The sequence below is a fragment of the Medicago sativa genome, chromosome 7 (genome assembly GCF_051527215.1).
Source record: "Medicago sativa cultivar Bolivia chromosome 7, Bolivia_mono, whole genome shotgun sequence".
NCBI classification, from domain to species: Eukaryota; Viridiplantae; Streptophyta; class Magnoliopsida; order Fabales; family Fabaceae; genus Medicago; species Medicago sativa.
This window is the reverse complement of record NC_140755.1, coordinates 95767337-95787053: the sequence shown is the minus strand read 5'-3', so window position 1 is coordinate 95787053 and position 19717 is coordinate 95767337. Positions and strand designations below refer to the sequence as shown.

Sequence of the window (19717 nt, the reverse complement as noted above, 5' to 3'; positions counted from 1 at the left end):
TTGACAGGGCAAAATTTTCATCGTGGAGGTGTTTCTCAGTAAAATCTTGGCAGTGCATACTTCTTCTATGAGTGGGAGGCACATCCAGCCATGAGTTGGAACCGTATAATCTTGTGTGAGTGTCTCAGTGAGCTTGGGTGGTTTGTCTTCCGATCCTCGACCGCCCATTAGGTTTGGTCCCCCTCCCTGTTCCCCCTAGGGAATGGGTAACTTCCGACGGGGAGTCTGGTTTTGGAGGTTATTCTCAGGTTTTTGGGATGTTTTGTCGCTGATGATTTTGTCGTTTATTCGTTTCTTTCCTTCATTTGTAGCACTCTTGCACAACCTCTTTATTTTTGTTATTATATTTATCTTTGCCATAAAAAAATAGTAAAGTATGAACATGATGCACCTTAAGAAATTTTAAATACTTATGCTTATTATATTATCAATACTGATGTGTATTTTTTTTTTTAATGGCAAACAAAGAAATATTATTGAAAATTGGAGGAGAAAAGTATAAGAGTTACTCCCTCCGTCCCTCAATAGATGACCTAGTTGACGCCGACACACGTACCAATGCATATGTTTTATCTTTGATATCTTTAATTCTCTACTAAAAAAATTATGAAAATTTAATATTTTAAAAATATTCATCGAGACGTATCCAACAACATCTTACATGATATTATTTATCTTTGTGAATTAGTAGAAAAATATGGTTAAAGTATGTTAAGTCAATAATGTATGTTGTCAACTAGGTCATCTATTGAGAGACGGAGTGAGTAACAAAACTCTCAAAACCTGCCAGAGAGTGCAATTTTTTATTTTTTTAATTTACTCTTTTTGAGGTGTTTCTCTTTGCAATGATGTTGGTTTATGATGCAGATTCCTTGTTTTTTTAGTCATGTACCGTTTTTAATTTCTGGTTTCACACATACAAACACTAGATTAAATAGAGTGCTAATAGTTGTTGGTGAACAAAGTATTTTCTTTCTCTATGCAATGGAGGTTAGGGTTCTTAATTAGTTTTTATTTTTATTTTCAGATAGAACAACAACATGCTTTCTTCTCCTTCAGATTTTACTTTTTATTTTTTTCGTTACGGTTGATTTGTTTCCCACTTTGTTTGTTCACTTTTACTATGATCAAACTTTTTTTTTTGTTTAGTTCTTTTTTTGGGTGATGATCTATGTTTGTTTTCTGTTTGTGATTTTTTCAAGTTTTTCAATTTTTCTGTAAGAATATAATAGCCTAGCAATACACTTTTCAACACATTTTTTTAATACATTATTTTTTATTGGTTGAAATTCCGCAGGAGAGCGAGTATGTTACTCTATTTATCTCTCAACTTCTTATATACTCTCGTGATTCACACTTTGTTTTGTAACCGTTTCTGCATTTGGCGCCTCTCTCAGACAGCTCAATGGCGTCTCACTCCACTCCTGTTGGTCAAGGCTTAGGAGAATCACTTCTTAAACGACAAGCAAGAATCAATGATGCATGTTCCTTACTCATTCAATTCGGTTTCCATCAAGGGATTTTTACCATCAACAATCTTCATAGCCAAGGCTACACCGACGATGACTTTATGGAGCTTATCAAGCCAATTACTTCCATAACAGATTTGGAGGAATTAAGATATCTTAACAACATAACTTGTCAATATAACCATTTTCCAAAGAATGATTTGCCCAAGTTCATCAACGTTATGAAGTGGTTGAATGGTACTCAACAAGGTAAGAAAGCTATGGCTGATACTAAAAATTCATCAAAACAAAAGAATCTGAAGGAAAAGAAGGAAATGACAAAAGCTGATGTTGACTTAGCAAAGATGTTTGTTGATTATGCCACTCCTCGCAAGTTAGCCTGCAAACGCAAGCGCGATGAGATTGAGGAATTAAAGAGGCGTCAAATGGAGCTAGAGGAAGAATGTGCCAACATCGACGCAGATTTGAAGACAAAATTAGGCCCTTTTTATGGATACAAAGAGCCTTCAATAAATGAGTTGAGGATTGAGGCTTATAAGCTTTATGAGGAGGATTGTACGTTGAAGAGGATACTTCCCATTCCTAAGCATGATGAGATGGGATTTAAGACGGCAATGGAGTTGTTTGGTGAAGTTGTGAAGGAGCGTAAGCTTGTTAGTTACTTGAATGACCCTGTTAGGAAGGAAAACATTGCAAACTATCTCAATGTTTGTAAGTTTGTGCGAAGTAGTAGTAATCAACTTGAAGAAAATGAGGTGCATGGTGGGACTGCTAAGAAAATGAAATCTGAATTTGGAACGGCGTAACCACGAGGGAGAGTTCAATTATAATTTTGATTCGGTTTGAATTTAGTGACATTGGACTGTGATCAAGAATTACTAGAGTTTTATTATTGATGTTTTCGTTTCTGTTTTTTTTTTTTTTTTTTAATTTATGATTGACTACTTGTTTCTTTACCTTTTTTATTTTATTAATCTAATATGTTTACCTGAAGTATATTTTAATTTGGGTTAATTATGTTTCTAGTCCCTATAAAATAGCGACCTTGTAAGTTTAGTCCCTACTTAATTTTAATAGCATTTTTAGTCCCTATAAAAAAAAATTACTTATAATTTTAGTCCCTGCTAAAACAAAGTTTGATTAATTATCCTTAAACTCTTAAATTTTTGAACGATTTTTTTGAGACAAGATTAGAACACTATGAAAGGTTCGTTTACTAAAATTTAGAATTTTCTGACATGAAATGAATTAAATATGAATTTTTTAAAACGACAAAAGTTAAAGATAAAAAGTAATAAAATCTGGATGTAGAAATCAAATTTTGCAATAATTTTTTGCGGACGAACTTTTAGTAATGTTCTAAACATGTCTGCAAAAAATTGTTCAAAAATTTAAGAGTTTAAGCATAAATTAAACAAATTTGAATTGAGTAGGGACTAATACTCAGTGCAGAAAAACAAAATTAGGGACTAAAAATGCTATTAAAATTAAGTAGGGACTAAACTTACAAGGTCGCTATTTTATAGGGACTAGAAACATAATTAACCCTTTTAATTTTTATGTCGTAGACATTTTCATCTCCCAAATTGATTCAGTGTAGCCTGATATAAGTGATAGATACTTAAATCCATTATCTATTTGATCCAGAGTTTGATCTATGATCGCGTGTTAGAAAAATATTTATTAAAGAGATAAAAACCTTAAATGAATTTTAGGTACCTTGAGAGACCCATCTCCACAATTGTGTTATTTTGAATAATGAAATTCTTCAATTGTACGTGGATGATATATTTGTTTTATATATTAGAAAAGACACTTCTAAGAAAAGTATTCCAACGATTTTTTTTTTTTTTTTTTTTTTTTTTTTTTTTTATAAAAGTGCTCCTATGATATTAATTTGTAGTATTGATGATATGAATTAAAAATATGAAAAAATATAATATTCAAAAAATTTACGTATGGATATAGACATTGCTTTATACCGTCCTCGTAAGTTTAACTCAGTTGGTTTGGACAATGTATAATATATGCAAGGTCTGGGGTTCAAACCCCGACCACCACAAAAAAAAAAAAGACATTGCTTTATACCATTTATACCATTTAGGTAACCTTTTGTTGACAATAGAACTTGTTTCAACAAAGGTTGTTCTCAAGTTGAATTCGAAGTATGCCGTAGATAACATGAAAAGGCTTAAGAGAGTCAAATCGAAGAAGACTAGTATGGATACCCGTGCCAAGCACGGGCTAGAATTCAACAATACTTAAGTGAAAAAATGTTGTATGTATCAAGTGTAAGTTACATTTCAACATTGAATAAAAGAGTGGAGGTTAGACAACATATAAGTTGGAAGACTCATATACTTAATACCTTAAATATTCAATGAAAATGTAATATCATTCTCACTTGGATGATTGCTCTAGCTCCAATGGATCGATCCACACCACCGTGAGTTCCCCCATAAATTCCAACGGTCGTAACAAAACTCGGTTCGACTTTGTAGCGGGAGCGCGAGTGGGAGAGTTGTTATTGTGTCAAATGTAAGTAAAAGTTCAACATTGAATTCAAGAGTAGATAATGAGCAACATAATATATCTAATGTCTTAAGATTTAGGGTGAAGATGTGGTGTCAATATCACTTATGTCGTTTCTTTTAGTATAAAGAGATGATTAAACTAAATGTATGATCCCCGGTAGTAAGAAAATTATGAACTATTTTTTTTTTATTTTTTTAGTTTTTAGATGTCATGTATTTCTTTCAAATAATTCTTAATTCATTCTTTCAAACATTAATTTTAAATGAAACATGAATTAAATTTGTATGAATAAAAGTTGTCGCCAATTTGAGATTTTGAATGAGTCACTTATACACATTACTCATTTATCTTTTAATAATAATACTAAATAAGAATGTAATTTCTTCAACAAATGAGTTCCACAAATAACTATATTGTTATATTCCAACAAATTTAATAGATCTGTATAAAAGTGAAGAGAGTCGTTTCATAAACATTATTCTCTATTAGGCCCACCATTGTTTATTATGGTGTTAGCCCTATGGCTTTAAAGCTAAAGGGGTCCTAGTAATCTTAAGTTAAGTCGGGAGGTTAGTAAAGTTTGACCATTAACTGTTCCACCTAGAATCAAACTCATGTTCTCCATAATAATTCGTCGTTGATGGAGCTATAATTGACCACATGAACAAAATTTCTTTTTTTATTTATTTAATTTTTTAATTTAACATCGTGGTGATTTTGTTTGAATCTACAACAATTACTAATCAACATTTATTTATCCTCTAAAAAAATTAACATTTATTTATTCTATATTGGTATTAGCATTTTCTTTCTATTTTCATAAACTCCTAAAACATACAACACTCATGACATTCATATTTAAAAATGGTTTTTATAATATATCGTTTCCATTTTTTTTGGAGAGAATATCCTTTCCATTTATATAAATTAGAGCAATTAGAAAAATATACTCATGAGATATTTTGTATTTTTTTTTCTCTCAAGTACTCCAGCGGTTAAATTCACACAATGACAGGTATAAGTTTGAACATTGACACATGCATATCAATATCAATGGAGCTTCCAACCGAGTTGCAATTATAGGATTGTAAAATTTATTTGAGCATTAATATGAATTATGAAATTAGAATTATTTGAAATATTTTTACTAAAAAAGCATTGATTATAATGTGATTGAACTCAAGTGGTTAGTGAGTTCCAAATTAATCAGGAAACCCGAGTTTGATTTTTCAGTAGAACAATCTTTCGATCAAACTCTGGTATACAAAGAGTCCTTTACAACAAAAATATTTTTTTTTCACAAAGAAAAAAATTCCTATTTTGAGAGGTAAAAAATTAATTACTTCACAAATGTTTATAATTTAAATTTAATTTCAATTGAATACCGGTATTAATCATATTTATGTGGTTAAAGGTCACTGCATGAAATATATTAACAATATAAATATAAATTCCATATTAATAAAAAATGGGAATACAATCTTGGTTTAATTTCAAAGTAACATTTTAAAAATTAGCAACAAATTTGCTTAATTTTTTTTTTAGCAATTCTCATGCTCCAAGACAAAAAATTGTAAATTATAATTAGTGATGATGGTGCTATGAATAAGAAACTTCTATAATAAGCTGAAAAAATTAATGTATATAGTATAATATTTAAGGCTTTAGTAAAAAAATTAAGACATTTTTTTACAAAAGTTTAACAAATATTAAAAAAATTAATTGTTGTATACTTAGAAATATTTTATAACAAATTAATTTTAGCATATGTGGTCATATCAATGAACAAAGTTCATTTGATTAAATGTTATAATATTTTCAAATGAATTAAATTCAAGATGATAAAAACAACAATTGGGACAAAGACTATCACTAAAATGAATAGAAAAGACCGTGTTGGCTCTTTTTTTGGATTCGATTTATATCCCTAATTTTTTATCGGGTTAGATTTACGTCCCCTACTTTTTTTTTCTCCATAAATTTTATTTTTATCTTAAAAAAGCTTGTTAGTGTAGATCCTTAAAATGTCAATTATTTTCTATTTTTAATTTGCAAAATGTCTTTTTTTTAGGGAATTAGCAAAATGTCTTGAATACTATTTAAAATGAAAGACATAAGATTTTATTGATTATCATAGTTTAAAAGTTATATATTTAATTAAGAAAAAAGATATCCTATAAAACAAATGCTTTTTTAATGTCAAATGTAACATCCCAGACTGCTTACAGGATTGCCGACTAACCCCACAAACCAACACGAGTCTTTTCAGCATGCTTTGTCCTCACTCACATGCTTACCGGGAAACTTCCCGGTAGGTCACCCATCCTAGCACTACTCCAAGTCAAGCACGCTTAACTGTGGAGTTCCTATGGATTGAGCTCCCAAAAAGAATATGCATCTTGTTGATATGGGTAGTACCTAACAATTCTTATAAGCCTTCCTTCAACCATGTAGTCTCATACCTACACGGCCTCCGGATCCCTCTCATTCCGATGTGTTTCGGTTCCTACTATTGTCGTGGGGGTCCCTTGCGGCTTAAACTGTTCCCCTTAGGTCGGGAACCTTTCGTATCCACCTAGCGGGATATCGAAAGCCACGACGTGGGTGTTACATGCCCACCAGCTTCCTCCTGGTTCGTCCCCGAACCACACCGTACTGGGAGAGGTCTGCTCTGATACCAAGTGTAACATCCCAGACTGCTTACAGGATTGCCGACTAACCCCACAAACCAACACGAGTCTTTTCAGCATGCTTTGTCCTCACTCACATGCTTATCGGGAAACTTCCCGGTAGGTCACCCATCCTAGCACTACTCCAAGCCAAGCACGCTTAACTGTGGAGTTCCTATGGATTGAGCTCCCGAAAAGAAGATGCATCTTGTTGATATGGGTAGTACCTAACAATTCTTATAAGCCTTCCTTCAACCATGTAGTCCCATACCTACACGGCCTCCGGATCCCTCTCATTCCGATGTGTTTCGGTTCCTACTATTGTCGTGGGGGTCCCTTGCGGCTTAAACCGTTCCCCTTAGGTCGGGAACCTTTCGTATCCACCTAGAGGGATATCGAAAGCCACGACGTGGGTGTTACATCAAATGTTAGTAATTAGTTGTAAGATTTTTTTTCTTTCCATAAACAAAATTAATTGTTTTCTTCTTCATCCAATTTTGTACCAATAACCTATAACATCGTGGAAAAACACATTCAAACCAAACCAATAAATACATTGAATTAGACAATTGATATAACATTAAATTCTTGCATGGTTTTGCATCTTTTGTAGAAAAATAAAAGAAAAAAATGTCATGTCAACATGCTATGTTATGGTTGAAAGTTGAGTGGAAAAACATACAATTTGCTTGTTATAAGAATTATATTTGTTGGAAAAAAAATTATATTTAGCTTATTGTTAAAAAATACGTGTATGATTGAAACCTTTCATGATTTTGTTATATCTAATTGGTCAAAATTTAAGACAAAGGGTGGATGAATCCATTTGATTGGTTGAGAAATCAAACAATGATAATAATTTGATGGTTGTCATTGAAGCATGTTTTTTTTTTTAGGGGAAAAAGTGACATTGAAAGATATTAATAAGAAATCAAAAATTCATTTAGTTTTGTCATTATAAGATTTTTACAACTATCCACTTATAAATAAGGTAATTAATAAAAATATTAATGCAGTTTTAAAGCATATGTGATTATTAATTTTAATAATAGAATGAATGATGGATACAAAAATATGACGTTGAATAAAACATAATATTTTTTCACTTAAAAAACATAATAATTTAATAATCTTTAATTAGGATATTAATTTTAAAAATAGTATAAACTCATTTAAATATTTAATTAGGATGAAGGAAATAAAATATAAATGATTGTATGGTTTACTATTTTTTTTAAAAATGCACTTAAAATTTTAGGGTAGCACCTTGCTCCCTTTTAGTTAAAGAAAAAGGAACTTTTTGACTCAAAAAACAAAAATCAAAGGTGCCATAAAATCGATTTTCTATTATGTATTTCTTATCTTTTTCACTCCAAAGTTATCGATTCAATCAATTTTTTGAAAATAGGATGCATTTCTTCTTGTCTATTGACTGGTTTCCATCTCAAGCATAAAGTAGCAAAAAAAAAAAAAAACCAAAAACCAAAATAACATATAAAAAGCAAGATATTAAAAGTAAAATAACAACATAAGAAATATAAGAAAAATTAAGCAAAAAAGAATAGATAGATAGAAAAAGTTGTGAGTATTGAGGGATTAAAATAAAACAAAAGGGGGGATGAAAGTGATTATATTTGAACGTGGTAATAGAAATCCTTCGTATATATTCTAATTTATATGTGATGCATTTCTTCTTTTCTCTTGATTGGCTTCCATGTCCAAAATAAAGATCCGAACAAAAACAAAGAACATATAAACACCAAAAGAAAATTGAAAAGAGAATATGAATAAGAAACATCAACCTAAGAAATCACATAAAAAGGAACATAACAATAAGAAATGTTAAATAAACAATAAAACAATAAAAAATAAAAAAATAAAACAAAAAGATAATGAGGTTGAAAGAAGTGATTTTTTATGGGAGGAAGAGGTAGATGAAAATAATAAAAAAAATCAAATTGTCTATATATAGGGAAAAAATCATATCATGATCAATTTTGATTGGTTGGTGAAAAATAAGTGAGTCATGATTCAATTTTGATTGGCTAATAGAAAATGAATGAGTCAAGATCCATTTTGATTGGTTGATGGAAAAACATTAAATGAAATGGGGAGTATAAAGATGCCATGTGTACTTTTGCTCAAAGATGTAAGCTTTTGTATTATATAAAGATTATTGTTTAATTTTTAGCATTTCTATTGTGTAGTAATAATACCATTTTTTTATTTCACTTTTTATTGTTACTATTTTTGCATTGTTATAGTTATGGCCTGTTTGGTTCAGCTTTTGGCATGCCAAAAGCAATTATAAACAGTGTCAAAAGCAATTCTAGCCAAAAACAACATGTTTGGTTTGACTTTTCAGAATTGCTTTTATCCTCCAAAAGCAATTCTCCATGAAGCTACAAATCATAGCTTCTAGCTTTTCTAGAATCAATTATAAACAGTAAATTTTATATTTTATTATTACAACCTATTATTTTCCTTTATTGCCCTTTATCAATTCTCCTTCTTTATCAATTCTCCTTTTTTTTTTTGAATAATTATCAATTCTCCTTTAGCTATGTCTATTTTAGTAATTATACATTCAAAAGCAATTCTACATAATTGTATCCAAACATAAATCAGTTTGTTTAATCAATTCTACATAATTGTATCCAAACATAAATCAATTCTGTCAGAATCAATTATATTCAAAGCTGAACCAAACACACACTTAATGTTCTTGACTTCTTGTTCTTGCAAATTACAACGTGTGTCCATTTTTGTCCACCATTACACATATCTTGTAATCCAAGCAAGAACTTAACACAGTAAACCTATCAATTAAGAACTTATCGAATATATCTGACTTGAATGTTAGATTGATCATCGAGCTTGAGCTTTTTTTTTAGGAGATATTTTCCACATAAGCTTTATATCCTTCACCATTACTACCGTCTTCACACGTTACCTTCCACTTCCAAAACTTTAATCTCAAAGCAAATTTACTTAGCCATTTGTCGTATATCTAAAATTTATCAAGCATGTTTTGATATATTTTTTTTGTTTAATTTTCTTTTGTTTTGGTAGAAAATTCTTCAACTTTTTTGCTAAAAAAGGAGGTGCAAAGCAACCCTTTTTCAAATTAATTCTATAAAAAATTTGGGCCATTGCTTTGAGGTATGGGCTTCAGCTCTGGTGGAAAGTGTCTCTTTAGACTACCAAAATTTCTCTCAGCCACCCTGAAAATAGCACAATGCCTTTAGTGTCAATTAATTGCCGTTCAAAGAGACTTTTTAAATCAGTTAAACCAATTTAAAAAGTGATTCACCCGATCTAAATGGCATCGAATGCCACTTAACTACTGCTGGAGAGCCGAGCGGTAGTCAAGTGCCACTCGATAAAGGAAAAGAGAAATTTGAGAAGTGAGAAGAATAACGTTTGCTCTAGTGTGGTAAGTCATTCGAGCATGGACCGGAACAAGCTCTTGACTAGAAATGGGCAAATGACTAGAGAAAGTATAGGAAATAGCTATTACTATCTTTCTTTGTAAACATATTTTACTTGATGTGAGTACAATGAGTAACAGAAATCCATTACTAAAAAGCAAAATTAAACACTTTGAAGATAAAGCAGTGAACTCATCCACCATCCTGAGAAAATTTAGTTTTTGCCCCTACATTTCATACACACATACTAAGATGTAAACTATCTTTTAATGCTATCAACCTCTTCCAAATCGTTGAAGTGGATGTTATTCTTCTCCAACCATATACATAAAACCATTGTCAACCACTAGATGGGATATCTGTTTTCCTTTCTTGGCTTAACACACTGAATTGAATAGAAGAAAACTATTCACTAAATCACACAAAATCTTGTAAATTAAGTCCAACTCATACATCCAAGTCCAACCATTGGTCGGGATTTACAATTTGATAAGTTTTGTGTAGTCGGGAGTTATAATCCGATTGATAAAATTCCAATCAGAATTTATAATCTTATAGGTTTTATGCAATTGGAAGTTATGATCCAATAAATCAACGAACTTTTGAGCAAAAATTGATTGACCCATATAACAACTCTCTAAGGACTACGCGTGCCATTACGTGAAGAGTTAGGCTCTTCCTGGTAATTAAGATCACCAATCCTATACTCATATCATTAATATATTTTAACAAACTAACCAATGAGTCGCATAATAGGATCTACTTAGATCGTTTTACAAATTGACTCATTACCTTATGCGACTCATAGCTCTTAAGTCACTTGGACCTAAATATATTCTCTGAGATTCATCTTGGATCATAACAAACATTGAAAAATATTCTAATCAAAACCCAAATCTCCTAATCTATTTCATTTTTAAAAAAGACAATACTCTTCAGTTTATTAGATGTATGCAAGCTTTATCATTTCATTAATTTTACTTATCTTGCTAATTTTTTTTCCTTATCTATTCTACATAATTGCTTACAATTAGCAGTAAATTAATGGGAGTTGCCACACATACTCTAACACAGATTCGTCCCGTAGTTCTTCGTTGAAATTGACAATACAACATGAATGGTACTAAATTGAATTGATCATATGAGAAGGATCATGTCATTAGCACCGAGAAAGAAGCTTCCACCACCTAACACTACCAAGATTCCAAGGACAAAAAGGAACATTGGATTCGATCATACATCCCATAATATATTCTCATATTGTCTTGAGTAAAAAAATCACAAGGTAATAACCACCACGTTAAGCTAAAGATGTGGGTTTATTTTTTATGTTCCACAAAATGAACCTGGAAGACGGTGTTGCCGTATATAGTCATAGTTATGCACCCAATTGCAGTATGGAGGAACATTCGTAATCAACAATTGAACATGCCTCATTATTGCTCCAAAATCTTGTCCATTGCTCCATTTGCTAAATGTCTTAATCTCTCACCCGATACATTTACATTCGAAATCAATCACAATAGTATAATTTGTTTGTATGTAAACAAAAAAAAAAAAAACTATTTACCTCATTTTCATATCTCGTGGAAAAATGAAATTTATACCTATAATTTTGGGTGTCGTTTACCCATGAAAAGTTCAATATATGGTTTTATGTGCGTCTTCAGTCTTCGTGAAAGATTCATGAAAAAAGTTGCAAAGATTTTCATGTCTGCTTTGGGAGGGACCTAGGTTAATATTATATAGTTATTGAATATTATATAGTTATATATGACAAGGCCAAATAAATATTTTATATAAAAAGAGTTGAATTTGACCAAACCGTAAGAACATAAATTAATGAAAGATGAAATATTAGTTACATATCATATCAGTACCACCGCAGAAAATAGACAAGCTCTCACCGAACCTATGGTAAATCAATCATTTGTGGTGGATTAATTAGAAACATCACATACTATTTTATTAAAGGATTCTATTGCAATATAAAAACCTCTACTACGTCTACTATGTGCATATTTGGCATCACGGTGGGCGTGTTTGAATCACGGTGATTCACCGTGATTTTACAGAAGCTAGATAGTGTGTAGTTTTAAAAATATCACGGTGGATGGTCGTGATTTTGACACATCAACCGTGATATCAAACATATGCTATCTCCGATGAGATAGAACTAGAAGTCTCAACCTTAACTTGACCTAACTAAAAGTTTATCTATTTATTCCTTCTTTTTGACTTCAAACTATTGTTAGCTCTTCAAGTTATGTTTGATGATATTCTTCATTCTTCCAACCTCAAAGTTTTAGATTGTACAAGTATTTTATATTTATAAAGAAATTAATAGTTGTGTGAATCTTCTAACACAATAGATCTTTTAGTTCACTATTATGGATTCTCCTCATCCCTCTCTTAATCTTAAGTTAAAAAGTAATGGAATGCAACATCCCTAAACTTGTTCCTTGTAATTTCTTTTGTTTTTTTTCCTTCATCCAAAATAAAATAAAAAATAGACATATTGTGCAGTTTGGTTGGCTGCATTAATGCATATGCATTGTGAGATATTGTGATTGTCTTGTTCTCGATTTTGTCCTTAGTGTTGAGTAGGACCCGCATAAATTTTACACTGCCAAAGTCCCAAACCCAATTAATGAAAAATATTTAAAATTACGCATTTAGATAAATGATTAATAATATCGATTATCTATTTCTTTGACAAAAATAAGTACACATTGTTACTTCTCTTAAGAAAAAATATATATTATTATTATTATTATTATTATTATTATTATTATTATCATCATCATCATCATCATCATCATCATCATTATTATTATTATTATATTATATTATTTTTGTATAGAAATTAATATAAAATTTTAAAATTAAAAAGTATTAATTTAGATAAATCACCATTCATTTGACAGTTGATTACAACATTATAATAGTATGTCAAAAAATTTATTTGCAGTATAGAATAATTAATAAAAATATATAACATATTTAAAAACTTGAAGAGGATCTACGAAGAAAATTCAATCCATTGACGAACAAATTATCATAACCAGTCAATAGCACCACATCCAGTCACGCAAAGTTGTAAATCACGATGAATGATGCCTATTTTGAATAAGTTAGCATTGGTGGAAAATCGATTGTAGGAAAGACGTCAAACAAGTAAAGACACATTTAAAGGAACCGTCTTATGCCAAAGTAAATCTGAAAAAATAGAATGAGCGTGAGGTTCAAAATTTGTCAAAAATTGATAAACTCCACTAACTAAAAAACCTACTGGATCCAACCTCCATTTCCACTTATCTACACTCCCCTACCAACTCTTCCTTCGAAGCAAACAACCTTCTCTATTGTACTGATGATTTATTATACATGAACATTCTAGCTTACAATTTTTTGATTGGTGTGATAATCCAACAAACTGTCTCACAAAAAGATAGCCTACATTGCATATCATGCAATGGATGGATTGCACTAGTACTTGCTAAAATTATTGCTTATCTATAAAAGAAATACTTCAGAAACATACATGATCTCTGCATCCACGACTTTAAGGCGGAAAAATATTTTCTCTTTCATTTTATTTATCGTTTTTCATTAATCTTTCTTTGTCATAAAATACACAAAAATACACTATAGTCTCAGTGATTTTTCAGCAACTAAAGTCGGTAAATCACATATATTCACATACATTATTTAAATTGTAATTAACAACACCGATTAACCTTGGCTATCTTCATAATAATTGATGTATTGTACACAATATGAAAATACCTTTATTTTATGTTTATGTTTTAATTATAGGAAAATGTTAATCAGCGTGATGGAGGTACTAGTTTAAAAAACAAATATAAAAATATTGTATTAGAAAGTGTGAAAAAGTTGTACATTCAACTTTTTAAAATTAAGAGCTTGTTGTTTTCAATGAAAAATTTCAACTTTTAACCTTTTTAACTAGTACTCCCTCCGTCCCGGAATAACTGACCCATTTTCTAAAAAAAAGTGTCCCAAAATAACTGACTCATTTCAATTTTCAATACAACTTTCATCATTCCCAATACAATATAACACTAAATAATCCTACTTTTATCATTCCCAATACAATATATTCCACTTTCCCCTTCATTTATACACTTTTCTTAATCTGTGTGAAAAACCAAAGTAGGTCAATTATACCGGGACGGAGGGAGTACAACAAAGACATTAGTTAACAACACCCTTAATTATATAAAACAACACGATGGAAACTTGTTCTTGAGTGCTTAGTTATTTAACTTATTTTAGTAGTACCACTTTGCTAACACAGTGTTATCTAAACACTGTGGATGAGGTCGAATGTTGCAAATTATTCATAATCATGACTATATATAATTCTTAATTCAATCTTAGAATTATTCTGCCACTTTCCAGCACGAAAGTTGTGGAGTGGAGGCAAACAAAAGAGATTCCTATCCCCTCTTAAGGATGAACAGGAATAAAAAAAAATTAAGTGTACAAAGAAAAATACATAAGGCTAATGATTGGATCGGTGTTAATTGTTATGCATTCATAAGGTGGATGTATTATTTAACCAACTATTTAGGGTATGATACTAGGACAACAAAGAAAGACAGAGATGACCCAAGATTCTCACAATGAGTCATTGCCTTTTGTTACTACAATAATACTTTAGCATTAGATGAAAAGATAATTAAGGGAACGTGCAAAAAGAAACTGATTAATCAAATGTCAAGTATTGGATTTTAATTAGGCATGCTGTGTGGATGAATTGTTAAAATTAGGTTATGCTCGACATATGGAAGTGAGTGTGAATTAAATTAATGTAAGTCAAATAAAGACATGTACAGGGAGATTTTGCACAATAGTACGATACTGAGTAATAAGCGATAAACAGGCGTGCATGAGATTTGTTTTCTTGGTTAATCTATGCTTTTGTATCTTTGCATTTTTTTTTTTGTATCTTTGTCTTTAACCTATTCATAGTTATAACAAGTAATTAGATGCACGTTTGTGTTAATAAATTAAATAATCGTAATAATAAAAATTTGAGTAAAAAAAAAATGATTAAAAAAGTTTCACGGAGATCAACCATCCACTTAACATTTTCAAGGATTTTATTAAGTCTGATTATGGTTCCAAATTGAAAGAAGTTTGCAGTATTTTCAAACAACAATGTTGTTTATCTAGATAGATTTTGTGTCGAATGGCTAGCGAAAATTAATTGTCCAATAAAATTGCTTCCAGGCACACATCAAGGGAGTGGGGGGCATAATTTAAGGAAAATCCAGAGCTCTTGCTATCTCGTAAAACAATCGGGATAAAAACCATCACGATACATGCACCCTCTGCACCCAACCAAGTGAAAATGTAGCCACAAAGATTAAATGTAAATGGACAGGTGAAAAACATATATATGGTTCAAACTTTCTGCAACACCAGCAGTATATGCCAGTCTCATCATGCTCAGAATTATGAAAGCATTCCTCTAGCTGCCATCGCTGAACAAACACGCTCTGTTTTTATGTGCAAATTTTATTAGATTTTAATCTAAAGGATGTTTTATGCAAATCAAGAAATAATTTTGATTAATAAATAAATTTTGAATATACCTTTATGTATGGTGATATTACTAAATGATATAATTGACAAAAAATATTGTTGTAAATCATTCAAATTTAAATTTGAAAAAACTACCGGAGCCTCAACAAAATCATGGTAATTTTGTCAAATTCACCGCACATTTGACAAAATATCTGAGACAGAAATTTACTTGTAGTTTGAATTGAACCAGCTAGCAGCAATTTTTTGAGTAATTTGATCGTTAATTGGTGATAGCTAGCCACAAACAAACATTTTATTGCCGCGATACTATCCATTACCCTTTTCCTCCACTATAACTGCTATTTGTCGTTATAAAATTATAGATAAAAATCTAGTACTTAATCTTTGTTAAAAATATATACTTAATATTGAAACTAGTTCTTTTTGGTAGATAAGCATGTATCACTTTTTTCTATGATGTGTCAACTGTAAGTTAAAATAGTCAAAAAGTCTAACGGTATAATTTATTGTCCGCTTACTTTCTATTAATGTGTATGTAATCTTTGATATATAATTCTTTGTTTAACTAATAATTTTAAGTTAATGAACTAAATTGATATTTTATAAATTTGAAAGATAAAATCGGTGCATCAATCTAAAACTAATGGTCCATTACTAGTGTTAGCTCACATAGTGCTATATATTACAACCGTTTCGACATATGTAGTTGGCATAATATATCCCACCAAACAGACTTAAGAACAAAATTTGAGTTATAGTTATGTAGATGCTCTCAAAAAGGTTGTTTTAATTTGCATTATCCACAATTTGTATGGTAGCAAGACGTGCCACTTTTGCATCCCATATTAATTGTCTTCAACCATATACTCCTACATCTCTTTCCTTAGTTTGAAGAGAGAACAAAAATGAAAATGGTATGAGTAAGACACTAACATAGTTACAATCGCATACTGCTAGTCTGGTGGTGACTGCTAGTGGTCATATTTTGTAATGAAGTGTGAATTGACTTAGTTTGGATTTTAGCACAAAGCGTGCGGTACGTCAAAAATAAAACCAGACATTCTTTATCTCTCTCTTCCCTCTCTCAAGAAAGAAAAAACATGTACACTTGAGTTTGAAATTTGGAACCCATACACTTTATACAAAAAGTGAGCAAAAAAACTGATACCATAAAAAATAGTGGGTCACGCCTCACTCCTACCAATGTGAGACAATCCCTGTGTATTTTTTGTTTTAACAGTTCAAAATCATAGATATTGAAGTGTACTAGTACATTTGACAAATCTCTAAGTTTGGAGATTAACCCAATGCTTGCTTGTGTATAAACAAAAGACCTAGTGGGGCATTTATTTTTTTTGAAATTTAAATTAAAGGTGAAGTAAGTGGAAATAGAAAAGGACGAGACATAATAATAAAAAAGGAAGATGATGATATGATAGGGCAGGATCCGTAGTACACTCTCACAATCAGAAGTTAACGATTCTGGATTAGCCATGATATAACGTAAAAGTTGATAAAAAGATTATTATGATACTATCAAATGTGGAAATATAGCATGGAGGAAAAAAAAGGTGGACTGGAACTAGAGGGTCAAGATCCGATTCTCCGCTGTGTATATGACATATATAAATAGAGCATGCACCTTTCTCAACCCCCATTTTTGTCGTTTTCATTTCTCTATATGAACTAAGTATATCGATCTATGTGCTATACTAACCTAGGACTCCTTGTCTATTTTCATTTTTTTTGCCTATTCAAAATATTAGCGATTAAGTGTGTGATTAGTATTATGGCGGTATTTCAAAATCACGACAATCCATCAATCGTAAAGTGTAGTTTTTAAAGAATCATGGTGGATCGTCGTGATTTTTGCACACTCATCGTGATATTTAACATAAGTTAATCGTGATATTTAACATATATTTTGTTTTTAAGTCGAGATATATTTTCCACTTCTCATACATACCAAATTTCTCCTCATTAGTAAGTCATACTTTTGTTCAGGGCCGTTTCGATAAAATTGGAGGCCATGTTCAAATATTAAAAAGGACCCCAATGGAATAACAAGATTTTTTTAAGCAATAGTAATCATTTATTTAAGTTGTAAATAACATCAAAAATAGTCATTCTTATAAATTAAATTGTAGATTTGATAAAAAAAAATTGTAATAGTCTAATAGTTGTGTATGTAATTGAGACTTTTATATTTGGTTCAAATTTACACAAATGCTTGGGATTGAACATCAAGACCAAAGACTTAAGTGCATTCTATTTCACCACCAAACCATTACAAGGTGTCTATTGATTTTTTATATTTTATTATATATACTTGACACTTTTGGAAGTTATATTAGAAAGAAAAAAAAAGTTGAGTACTACTTTTCCCACCCTATGCCTTTCCTCGCGCGCCCTATTTTTTCCAATTTTACTTCTGGTCCGGATTTTGTATTCCGGAATGGATTGTTAGTATTTTTCAGATGTTTCCGGATTTTAAAATCCGGAATAGTATTTTAGCAGAACTTTTGCAATTTTAAGCTCTACAATTCGTAAAATAAAATGCGAATAAAATAAAAAACAGAAATAAAAAGACACAAACATAAAAAAAACTCATTTTATTAATATATGAACAATACATTACAATAATTTTCAAGCTTTTTAAGCTTATTACACAAGATCCTAAATCTATTTCTAATCTTCTAAGAGCCTAACCACTGGTATGTGATAGGACATACCAGTAGTTTGGCTATTGGAGGAAAACCGGAGGAGGAGGGAAGAGGAGGGCGGGAAGAAGAAAACAATGCCCCTGAGGGAGGTGGGGGGTGCTCAAACTTACGCCTAGGCAGGTGAAGCTAAGAACCACACTGACCCACATGACCCTCAGATGAACCACACTTAGTTGCAGCGCGGTTCCATCCTCATTGACCGTTCATACAAACCCTGAAAGTTTTCAACGAGCCCCTTATCTATGAAAGGCCAACGATGGAAAACCATGGTTGTAGAAGGAAGAAGAGGAGGAGAGGGTCGGAGAGGATGGTGTGAGAAAGGTGGGGTTTGGAAGGCTATTTATAGGGAGGGGTGGGTCAAAAACGGTTGGGAGGCCATAAATGCAGTCAAAAAACGTGGTAAAACTCGTTTTTTTTACTTGACCACCGACAAAAACGTGTGGTGCAGACCACCGGCCATGACTGACGCATTCCGGAATATATAATCCGGAATGCACATCTGTTTTCCGGAATATATTTTCCGGATTAATGCGATAATGGTGAACGAGGGAAAAGTTGGCACTTCTTGTAGGGCTAAGGACATTCCGGAATGTAAAATCCGGAAAGCTTCAGCATTGGATTCTTTTGAAAGAGAGCCATTAATGTGGGTTTGGATGGTTACAACCACTAACACGTTTTCATTGACTGTATTAATGACCTAGGACTTGTTTTAGGCTATAAATAGGCTTCCATCTTCAACAAATACATTCATTCTTCACTTCACCTCTTTTCTTCCATTTTTTTCAAATGTTTCTAGTTTTTTAGGGGTGTCGGTGGTGTCATGGTCATTGTTGACCGTTCATATGAACCCTGCAATTGCATTGCAGCTTGTGTGGGGCTCATATAACGGTCAACAGAGACCCTTGACATCAAAGAAAGACACAAAAAAAGCACACAACATCTGGTTCGGATTTCACATTCCGGAATTCACTAACAATCTTGTCCGGATTATATAATCCGAACCAGAGGTATTTTTGGAAATTTTGCAGGGCGCGCGAGAAGGCAGTATGGTGGGAAAAGTAAATCTCAAAAAAGTTTGAGGCTCCAAAAATTGCGAGGCCCGGCGCCATAGCTCACCTTGCTATTGCTAAGGGCCTGGCCTGCTTTTGTTACAAATTATTCAATTCTCAACTATAGATGTGCTGGAACTATAAAAGGTGAAGCGGTTGTGGTAGAAGAAAACAGAAATAAAGCAAGAGAGAGAATCGACAATAGAGTTGATCTTTACCCAAATGGTTTCACTCATTCCCAAAGTAAAAGTCCAAAATGCCCTT

General features: G+C 31.5%; 1 protein-coding gene across 1 annotated transcript; it reads left to right on the top strand.

Moving 5' to 3' along the window:
• Window positions 1-784: 784 nt before the first annotated feature.
• Window positions 785-2462, top strand: LOC146910696 (uncharacterized). The gene has a single exon (XM_085726443.1). It carries the CDS (start codon window positions 1406-1408, stop codon window positions 2273-2275), a length of 870 nt encoding a protein of 289 aa, XP_085582569.1. The 5' UTR covers window positions 785-1405; the 3' UTR covers window positions 2276-2462.
• The last annotated feature ends 17255 nt before the right edge of the window (window positions 2463-19717 follow it).

Bases quoted from the DNA above. Each gene is read 5' to 3' on its own strand.
- LOC146910696 (XM_085726443.1), top strand. From the start codon at position 1,406: ATGGCGTCTCACTCCACTCCTGTTGGTCAAGGCTTAGGAGAATCACTT.